We start from the raw sequence: 10,838 nt of genomic DNA, 5'->3' as shown, positions 1-10,838 counted from the left end.
TATTTAACAGAGGAGTTATAATTTTAGGAATACGAGAAGTAATAAAACAATATAATTTTTATTTTATCTACCCGACTGCGCCAGGAGGGCTGTTACTAAAGTATATTTGATAGCTTTTATTTCAAAGTAAATTTCAGGGTCCATGCATTTTGAGAGCGAACATTGGCTTTGTTTGGCAGCTGTATTGCAACTTCTCCATTACTTATTTTCCACTGAAATAAATGAAACAACAGTTAATATCTTATTAGGTCAATGATCTTAATAGTATACTATCAGCTAAGCACCTCTCGATAGGTACATGATACTATATAATATTTACTTACATTCAAGTGCTGTCCTTCATTGCCCAACATCTGCACTACATAAGTGCCACTGTGAAGACAAGAAGTCACATCGCTAAGCTTTAAAACACTATTTTCTGGCCACTGTAGTATTATAGCATAGATTGCAGTAACATTATCGTTTTCCTGCGGAGGGAGAGTAGGGTGCATACCATTGTAGGTCGTTTTTCTACAGGTGTACCAAACTTTACCATTTAATGAGTCGCTTTGAGAATGCCATGGGGAACTATTGTATATAGCCTCGCCGTTTATCGATAACCACTTTCCCAGCTCTAAGAGGCGTTCTTGGAATATTGGTATTATTGTACCCTCTTTAGTTGGGCCTACATTGATAAGGGCATTACCACCACAGCTGACAGTAGAAACAACTTGATAAAGCAAATCATTAATAGATAATATTTGACTGATTTGCATATCTCTTCTGTAGCCCCATGATTTACTGTCAACTGTGAATGCATTTTCCCATTTGTGATCCACCAATTTTCCTGAAATTACAGAACATTTTTTTTATTAGTATTAGGAAAAAAAGCAAGGTCACATAACTATCAAATGACACTTACCAGGATTGTACCTATCAGCATGGTTATAGAAGTCTCCATGATGTCCAGGGATGCCAATACCCCATCTATCATTCACAACTATTTCATTTTTCACTGGGCTATCATTGTACAACCAAGCCAACAAGTCAGTAGATTTCCAGTAATCATCATAAGCCTCCCAGTCACCATCAGACCATAGGACTGATGGCTTATAATCATTAACTAGCTGTTTTATATCTGGCCATAATTTCGTATCAACATATGTATGAGTGTTAAACTTAGCAACTTTATCCTGGTTGTAAATGGGGTTGTACCACTCATACAAGGAATGGTATACACCGAACTTCAAGCTGTGGTTCCTCACAGCCGAGGCCAGTTCGCCGACTATGTCCCTTCTCGGCCCAACTTCAACTGAATTCCAGCTGAATGAACGCTTGGATGGGAACATAGTGAAGCCTTCATGATGTTTACTTGTTAAGACTATGTACCTGAAAAATATCATTTAAATAAGATTAATAATATTTACAAAGGCTGTTTTTCAGCTATGATTTAGTCTAGACCTAGACTAAGAATTTTTTTTAATAGAGGAATAGTTAAAATAGTCATTTACTTAGCTCCAGCTTTTACAAAGAGATCTGCCCAAGCATTAGGATCAAAGAACTCAGCTGTGAACAGGGGTGCAAACTCTTGGTATGTGAAGCCCGGTGGGTAATTCTTTTTCATGAAATCTATGTACTTCTTGTTGCTGTCAGATGCTGGAAAATGGAATTGTAGTTTATCAACAAGGTAAAAGGTTTGTACCTATCATAAATTGACTCCAGTTGGATAAATATAAAGGTCTACTTTAGTCCATTCAACAATGTTGAAAGTACCCAAATACATACCTATTAAAGAAATAAACAACTGTTTATAGGTATATTATAATGGTCCAATTTGTTAAGGCATTTTAGACTATTGTACATTTATTGTACCAATATTTTAAAACAGTTTATTCAGTGGTTCGTCTTATTAAAAAAAAAATTGGCGATATTAAGTAGGTAGTACCTAAACATTTTTTTCCATGGTCAGGAGTTGGTCAGTGGGTTTTCTTAGAGCAGAGCTTAGAGAGAGACAGAGAGAGACTAAATAAAATGTTCCTACCTTTCCAATTAGCCCAAAACCATTCTGACCCAAAGCTTGGCACCGCATACACTCCCCAATGAAGGAAGATGCCTATTTTAGCTTTGTCATACCACTCTGGCAAAGGCCGGGTATCCAGATCACTCCAGATGGGACGATATCTTTTATCAGGAGCATGAAACACATTTATGTCGTTGCGGACGATACTAATTTCGCTTATCTTAGCATACGCCAAGCAAAAGAATACTGAGATGAGTAAGAGCTTCATCATTCTGCGAACAAAAAAAAAATTCCTAAACAAACATTTTCGTTATAAATTATAGATATGTAGTACGGTGCGGTGCGCTTATATAAAAAAGTAGCCACGTCATTTTTATCAGAAAAACTCTATTTACCAACACAATAGCTGTGGAGTTGGAAATTAAATAGTAATTCTCGACTTTGTTGACTGACATGACACTGACACAACTGAGTTCATAGTTCGCGCGCAGTCGCGCACTAAAATGACGAAATATGGAGGATTGAGGTCGTCTATCGAAACGTATTTCTCATCAACTATTTATTTAAAAAATGAAATTATATAATAAAGTAGAAAAGAAATTAGTCAGATTTGAAAACAATTATGTGGTCCAGAAATTTTCTAAGTTTGTATGTACTTTCTAAGTATATCTTAGACACCACTGACTGTGTTTCGGATGGCACGTTAAACTGTAGGTCCCGGCTGTCATGTCATTGAACATCCTTGGCAGTCGTTACGGGTAGTCAGAAGCCAGTAAGTCTGACACCAGTCTAACCAAGGGGTATCGGGTTGCCCGGGTAACTGGGTTGAGGAGGTCAGATAGGCAGTCGCTTCTTGTAAAGCACTGGTACTCAGCTGAATCCGGTTAGACTGGAAGCCGACCCCAACATGATTGGGAAAAAGACTCGGAGGATATGTGGTCCAGAAATCTGACTTTCTTATAAGGCGCATTGTCTTCATTGTTTTTTTTAATCTTGGCATTTTAGCAAAGGCCCAGTTACGTAGTAGGAGGTATAACCAGGCCTCTGTCACTCGACGTACTTGCGCGCGATAAATGCCTACCGCTCGCTGGGTTACCGGTAGCCCCACGAGGCTCAGGGCTTTCAACAGTCACACGCGCCGCGCGCGCTCTAATATTATTATTTTTATTTCATAGCATGTTATGCTGTTGGTTTTTATTAGGTTTTTTAAGCTACCTCACAAACTGATGGATTATTTTGAGTTGTGTTGGTTTATATGCTACTATTGTAAGATTTAGAAACATTTTATATGTATGAACTTATCTAGTAATTCTATTTTTTTTTATAAATTAATACATTTCTACTTTATGATTTTAACAACAGAGATCATTAGGTACTTATTTTACTTTAGATACCTACTTAGTTATATGAACTGTATTGTGAGTTTTGTAGCTCAAAACACATCTCGAGTGTAAGTAGGTATAGTTCCAACTTAATGACAACTCGGAACATTACGCGTGTCGCTACGCAGAAACCAATTTTAGGTATGTATCAACACACTCGACGGAGTTGTACCATATGGGGTATGGCACTTGTGCTCGAAAAATAGTTGGAAACCGACTTTGATTTTGACGAAAGCTTTACTTAAGTACTTACCTATGCTTACGTATTAGGTAATATTTAGTTAGTAATATATACCCATACTCCATTTTAGTAGGCAATACAATAGTTAACTAAAGAAAAATATTCTTGATATTACTTTTTATTTAAAAACTCAGTTTTAAAAATGGCTCTCTTAAAATAAGCGTAACTTTGTTTTCCTACTTAAATATTAATAAATTGTAAGAAGCAACCCTAAGCACGGCCACGGCACGGTTGCGGTCACTGAACTGTGCGCTATCGCATTGGAATAACAATCAAGCGCTCGAGCTTTTAAGGTTCATTTTATAACTAGGTAGTTGGGGAACTTGTAGGTGCTTATAACAGTAGGTATGGACTTTTTTGTATGGAGTGATTTATCTGTTACGTAGTAACTATTATATAATCTGTGGTATAACGCCATCTATGATTTCCTTGGGAATTATTTTTTTATTTAAAAAATAACCTCCCGTTATGTACCTACCATCGAGTTAGGAATTTATAAGTCAATGGTACCTACATATAATTATACCACATTGAAATGACTGCTTAATTTCCTATTTTATAAAAAAATCTTATAATCTATTCCTATTAACCTTTGTAGTGATTTGTGTTATGTTCAGGAATTTGAATCAGGAATTTGAATCAGGAATCTTTTCATAAATGTAGTGAAACACATAGAACGAGCATTTGCGCAGACACAAGTGCACTCCCTATTCCTTCACTCTCATAGCCCGATGGGACGGCAATCCGGCACGACCGAAAAGAGATCAAGCGCAGGACCGACATTTACGTGCTCTCCGATGCACGGGTGTATCAATCACCAACTTCCAGGCTCCGGGCTGCTTTGTGAAAATCTTCTAAAACCCACAAAGCAATGTCGGCCCGACTCGGGAATCGAACCTGAGACCTCGCGCTCAGCAGCCGCACTTGCGTGCGAAAGCTAGACCAACGAGGCGGTTATAGCTAGATATGAAACGGCTGTGGGTAGTTCTGCTGATATTTTTAACATATCTGTGGAGTTTCTTGCCGGTTCTTTTCCATGAGGCCAACTTTTTGGTACCGTGCTGTTTGGTATTGATTGACGTTTCGAAAGAGCTTTCACAGGCCTATTTGAAAAAAAATGACTGTGACTAGTTTTACGCAGAAAAGCAATTGTGATCTTTTAATCTATTTTTTAAAAGGATTGCAAATCCTTGCATTTTTCAGCTGTTCGCCAATCAACTGTATCTTTCCTTGCTCAGTGACCTTTCTCATTATGCGCCATATTCAAAACATCTTAGTGTCTTTAGGTACCTCATTATAATAAGTAGGTATACTTACCTCATATAACGAGGATGAAGTAGTTTTAATAGTACCTAGAGACAATTTAATCTTTGTATCGCTCGTATCCTAGGAATCGGTTGCAAAATAAATACAGTGGAAACCGTTTAGCGTAGGTAGTTCAAAAAAATAAAATCAACTTACATGCTTGATGTTCATCTGAAAATTCAGGAAATAGATAATTATAAATGATAGGTATACCTAAATTTTCCAAATATGTTGTAAACAACACTTTTACAAGTTAAAACTACTAGGTACATTAATACGTTTTCCTCCTAAATCCACTTGATAACGACGTGACTATTATTATACCGATTAATTTAATAACGTCACTACCACACCAAACGGCAGTTAGATGGACACTGGTGTCTGGTCACTCGCTTGGACAAAAGTCAGTCAACGTTGACCGTAGGTAAACAAATGATATGCGGCAAAATAGTTCGTGTGTTATCGGGCAAGTAGGTAAAATAGTTCAAAACTGGCGATAGGAGCCGGTCCAATACAATAATATTAAAGAAATTACTTAGGTAGGTACTTACTTACTAAATATTGTTTATGCAAGGCCAACTGCCATAATTAACAATTTTTATGTTTTGTAACGATGGTTTTCTGTTTACTGCAATATTATAGGTATACTTATCACATTTTTTATAAGTAGGTAATAATTATATTTCAGTGCTGAACTGTTTGTTTGGTTGGGAGCGCTTTTTTTAGAATTCGATTTAACAAATAATGTTCGATAACTAATAATTATATTGAGTTCCAAGTAGACTTTATCGGTACGCGAAATGGGTCCCTCAGGCCCAAGGAGTTATCGAAACCACTTAAAATAGGTAGACTTAACTATTACATAACAGCTTCTGTCTGCAGTTTCACGCGCTTCCTATGGAAACCACCTCCCGCACCTAAACAGGATAAAAGAAGCCTGCACGTTAGTCTTATGTATCATCTATTTATAGTTCTGCCAAGTTGCTAGCACGTAAGAAATAACAAACATACACCCACAAATTTTCGCCTTTGTAACATTATTGCTATGTTATATTACGATTTGTAAGGCAATAAGGAGTATTTCCTGGGAAGGTCATAATAAAACAAATAAAATATGTAGAGCTAGCTTATATTCTAAGTTCTTAGCTATATACAATATTTTCGTTGAGATCAATCGTTTCAATACTGATATACCATTTAAATACATTTTCAAAAGTAGACTGTAAAAGAACTACTTAATACGGTAAAAAATAAACCAAAGTGCTTTTAAATTGATTTAAAGAAATTACAATACATTGTATTATACCTTGACTAGACTGGCAGTTTAATAATCCCATTAAGTATGTTTCAAATGTAAAGTATTGATTACATATGTGTTGTAAATTAAAAAATAGCTGTAATTACATATTAATACAATACACAACATTAAAGTAAAATGTGATATAAAGAAATGATTTCATTCTGATATGATACTTTTAAACTTATTGCCAAGATATAAAAAATAAATAAATTGTCATTTACAGGACTTGTGTTCAATTTTCATCATAAACTTAAAGTATACATAAGTTCCTTAAAATTACAATAGTTAAAATCCATTAGCTGTCCAAGAGGAATTTCTTTCTACATATTTATTAGGCCTGTTTTTTCACTTTCAAGTAGTTGTGAGGACTTATATTATGTGGATTGCATTATAAGTCCATTAGTCAGCTTGCTATTGCTTAACACGTTCGCGGACACTACAACTTTAGATTGTGTACCAAAATGACACAGTAAATGTCCATACAAATTATACAACGTGTATGTACATAGCGTCCCATCGTAGCGTATTGTCCCAAGACATCATGACACAACCGAGCGCGGTATGTATGTGTGGGACGTGTATACACCTTGCCCATTAATTTCGAATGATGACCTTTAATCTCATTCTGTCCACGAACGTGTTAATTGCTTATGGTATATCCTTCATTTTTATCCACTTCCTCATCTGGAAGTGGATGACACTGCTATTGAGTGTCAACTTTGAAGTTAGAGTAATGGCACGCACCATTTATGATAATCTCACTGATTCCTGTTGTAGAGGGTGTTTGGGATGCTGACAAGGGCTCAATGTGAGCCGCAGTCGTCATTACAGGTGTTGAATATAACTTGCTACACAATGGTCCTTGTTCAGTCCTTGTTTCCCCAATCATTCCCATCTTTACATCAAATATGGCATCCTGTATTTTCTTCTTTGCTACCAAAAGGTTTTTTTCTCCTTTTAAAGAGCGGAGCTCATTAGCTATGTATTCCCCAAATACAGAAAACTCATCTCTGGGTCTGGATATTGTGGGATAGACAATTTCTGGCTTGACTGCGGGCACAGCTGGCTCTGTTCTGGAGATCTTGTGAGGTGGAGACAGACTGGCAAGCTTACAGTCACTGACTGCATTGTCCGAGTGAGATGATTGACCACTAATTTCTGAGTTGTCCTCCTGAAATAATAAAATATATTATTAATAAAATAGGTAAAAAAGATTTGTTTAGCTAATAGTTATTTTATGACAGTTTTAAATAAAACACTTAATAATAACAGGCATCAAAAGCTCATTCCTTACCGACTGTAAAACCCTGTACGGTTTGCTGGAGTCCTTCAAGAAGTGTAAATATTCGAACGCGTACCAATTGCTGACATATCTATCGTTGGGGTCTTCAACATAAGCGCGCACTTCCCGCGCCGATTCACGGTTGTACTGTGTCCGGAGATGTTGAATCTTCTTCGTAACGTCCGGCACCGATATACCTAAAATATCCGATATTAATCGCAATTCTTCGCGCCGCTTCTGTTTGTCTCTTCTCGTCTCACATAAAGACGGGTTCCAAAGACTTGCGTTCACTTGCAACAGTTCGATCAACTTCAATGTTCTGTCTTTCGACCACTCCATCGCCCGATTTGTACAACTTGGTTCGAATTAAAACATAAACACGACAGAGTAAGCGACTGATCGTTAGATTATTCACTAAACTGTTCACTGTCCGAGTCGGTCGCGGAGTCAAACAAATTACAAACGTCAATAATCACAATTTATTCACTGTCAAAATTGACTGCGGTTCGAAACCTTTGCGGAAAATAATAATATTTTTACCATAACGCTTTATTTATCTTTTTCATTCTAAGGGAAAACCACTATGCCGTGTGACTTATGCTTTACATATCCATTCGGCTGTGGAATGGAACGCTAATATCAGGGTTGCCAGAATAAACCGGAAGATGGTTTTTTGTTGTCGTTTTATAGAGCGCTTTTAACTGTCAAATCCGTAGCGGACCCCAATCGGGGTCTGAACATCAATGTCACCGTAAGCTCGGTTTAGACCCCAATTGGGGTCTGCGAATCAGTCATACACTTTCCTAATTATTTACGCTCATATTTATTTTCTTTCCAATCAAACCACATTTGTGAGTACTAAATAAAATAACTAAATAAATTTAAATTATTATTACGCATTCAAACCTTTCATATTTAGCATCCCGTTAGAAATATACCTTTTTAAAATCCAATCGTAATTACCGGGAATTCTGATCGAACTCGCCATGTTTGTTTACATTAGTTGTTTTTTTAAATTTGAAGACGCATAGACAAGATGGCGACGGTGATAGAAGTTTTGCATCGAATGATCCGATTCGTTAAAATAAAGAATCGATTTAATAATTTTATATTATTTGATATTATAATATTACTAAATTGCACTTTTGTATACTTACCATAATCTGAAAATAAATTAGGAAAAGTAAAATGACTTAATTTATTTTGAAAAAAATGCTAGAAAATCAGTGGTAGAAAATACGTTGTAGCCGGAATAAAAAAAATCTTCGGTTTTTAGGGTTTCTGAAGACGGCAAATGAAGACTTATTCTTCGGGTGTTTTATGTGCAGGATTCCTGTAGATCTGCCAAACTTAATGGCGATTCGTTACTTCCAACTTTTTAACTGAGCGGCAAAGCTATTTGACGAGAGCCGTAGTTAGGTGTAGTTATCGCAAAATTTTATGACGATTTTATTGTTTGAAGGGGCAAATAGTTCGCTGTTCATCGAAAGCTGGTCCAAGATGGAAAGATGGCCGCCGCCGACTTATTTTTAACCGACTTCCCAAAAAGCGGAGGTTCTCAATTCGACCGTTTTTTTTTGTATGTTTGTTACGCGATTACTCAGCCATTTATTTATCGATTTTGATGATTCTTTTTATGTTTGATAGCGTGTACTTCCGAGGTGGTCCCATTATCATTAGGTCAGGATCTGATGATGGAACCTTGAGAAATCGAGGGCGACTTTCGAAAGTTGCAGAAATACATAGGTTGAAATCTTATCACTCAGGTGTTTGCCTGGTAGCACTATTCAACAGTGAAGGCTTTGAGCTGACCTGATGATGGAGACCAGTGAAGGTCGAGGGAACTCGACAACTGAATATTTAAACTTTCTCGTGTTTGTGCTTATATTATTCGTATTTACGAGGCCTCTGCAACAGTGAAGGAGATGGAGACGAGAGAAGTACGGTTGTCGAGTTCCCTTGACCTTCTCTGGTCTCCATCATCAGGTCAGCTCCAAACCTTTACTGTCTCATAGTGTTATCAGATATACATCTGAGTGTCAAGTTATAACCTTATCTATGCTTACAATTTTCGAGAGCTGCCCTCGATTTCTCAAGGTTTCCATCATCAGATCCTGGACCTAATAACAAATATGGGGAATATACCCTTTCGACCAAAAACAAACATCCAAATTGAGAACCACCTCCTTTTTGGGATTCGGTTAAAAATATTTGGTGACTTTAAAATCAATCAATTATTATGTCTCTAACCGACCACGGGACTACAGAGTCCCGGATTTTTGGAAGGCGAACGTGGGGCCGAAGCCAACGCGCTGAAGCCCTTTTGAGACAACTTTAATGAAATGGTGACACAAAACCGACGATTATCCCTGTATACACTATAGAAATGTACCCAAGGACAATGCCCGGTTCTGTGCTAAACTATTGCTAACTATGGATGAAAACTACTTGGGCTATTGTGATGGGATGCTAGTGGACTAGGAATGGGGAAACTACGGGAACTATGGCACCTGCCGATAACAATGTAATAAATACACGTAAAAATGGCAGGTGGAGACTCGCCAACTCACTTACTGGGCCCCCGGGAATCAGTCGCTAAATCGCAACAAGAGGGCAACAGGTACATGAGCGGCTGAAGGGTGAGGATACCTCGGCGGACTTTAAACGCAGATCACGCGCTCCCTGTGGGTCCAGCATCACCGGCCCACTCGCCACTTACCACGAGGCACCTACCCTCCGAGCGGGCTGCTAACTCTACTCTAGCGACTCCACTCTGACCGGCCGGTGAAGGCAAGCCAAGAGGCGGGAGACCTCTCCCCCGTCATGCTTCACTCCGGCAAGCCGGAGATGGGGGACAGTATACTCTCCCTGGAGCACTCGGATATATAGCCCCGCGGGGTCGCTACTCCCCGTCATCCGCCTCAGATGCCCTGCGGGGCAAATCAATCAATTATTATTATTGTTTCTCATCATCAAATAAGTACATACCTTTGGTAGTTACAAATTGCATTATATTTCAGAACACCCGCATACCCTCCGCCGAAACAAAAATGTTAGAATTGTTGAGAAATAATATAAGAATAAATTAAAATTCCGTAATAGGTAATAAAAATTCAATTAAAGTTAAAAATTATTACGAATGACGCAACACCAAAATAAATAATACATATAAAAATTGCTGATTGAAAAAAAAAAATACTCCATTCCAAACTCTACTTGTCTGTGACTTGACTGATCTTGTAAATTGTTCATTTTTATTGTGTATTTTATGTGCTGATTTTTTAGTTATTGAACATAAATAAGTGCACGAAATGTATTGCAACGGATTG

At 37.6% G+C, this 10,838-nt stretch overlaps 2 protein-coding genes across 5 annotated transcripts; both read right to left on the bottom strand.

Moving 5' to 3' along the window:
• Positions 1-55: 55 nt before the first annotated feature.
• LOC124631058 (tissue alpha-L-fucosidase) lies at positions 56-5,344 on the bottom strand. Of its 4 annotated transcripts, none has more exons than XM_047165189.1 (6): positions 5,084-5,344; positions 2,021-2,271; positions 1,491-1,635; positions 902-1,368; positions 324-826; positions 56-212 (listed from the first exon to the last, which is right to left on the bottom strand). In XM_047165189.1, the coding sequence occupies exons 2-6, from the start codon at positions 2,268-2,270 to the stop codon at positions 117-119; spliced, it is 1,461 nt and encodes a 486-aa protein (XP_047021145.1). In that variant the 5' UTR covers position 2,271; positions 5,084-5,344; the 3' UTR covers positions 56-116. The 4 variants fall into 4 exon arrangements, with proteins under 4 accessions (XP_047021145.1, XP_047021144.1, XP_047021143.1 ...); XM_047165188.1 differs by lacking the exon at positions 5,084-5,344 and adding an exon at positions 2,395-2,507; XM_047165187.1 differs by lacking the exon at positions 5,084-5,344 and adding an exon at positions 2,399-2,469.
• Positions 5,345-6,040: 696 nt separating this feature from the next.
• On the bottom strand, positions 6,041-7,986 carry LOC124631506. Its single transcript, XM_047165928.1, has 2 exons — positions 7,522-7,986; positions 6,041-7,398 (listed from the first exon to the last, which is right to left on the bottom strand). Exons 1-2 carry the CDS (start codon positions 7,846-7,848, stop codon positions 6,931-6,933), a joined length of 795 nt encoding a protein of 264 aa, XP_047021884.1. The 5' UTR covers positions 7,849-7,986; the 3' UTR covers positions 6,041-6,930.
• Between the last annotated feature and the right edge of the window lie 2,852 nt (positions 7,987-10,838).

This window comes from Helicoverpa zea, chromosome 6, assembly GCF_022581195.2.
Source record: "Helicoverpa zea isolate HzStark_Cry1AcR chromosome 6, ilHelZeax1.1, whole genome shotgun sequence".
In the NCBI taxonomy this organism is placed as follows: Eukaryota; Metazoa; Arthropoda; class Insecta; order Lepidoptera; family Noctuidae; genus Helicoverpa; species Helicoverpa zea.
This window is presented reverse-complemented; position numbering and strand designations above follow the sequence as displayed.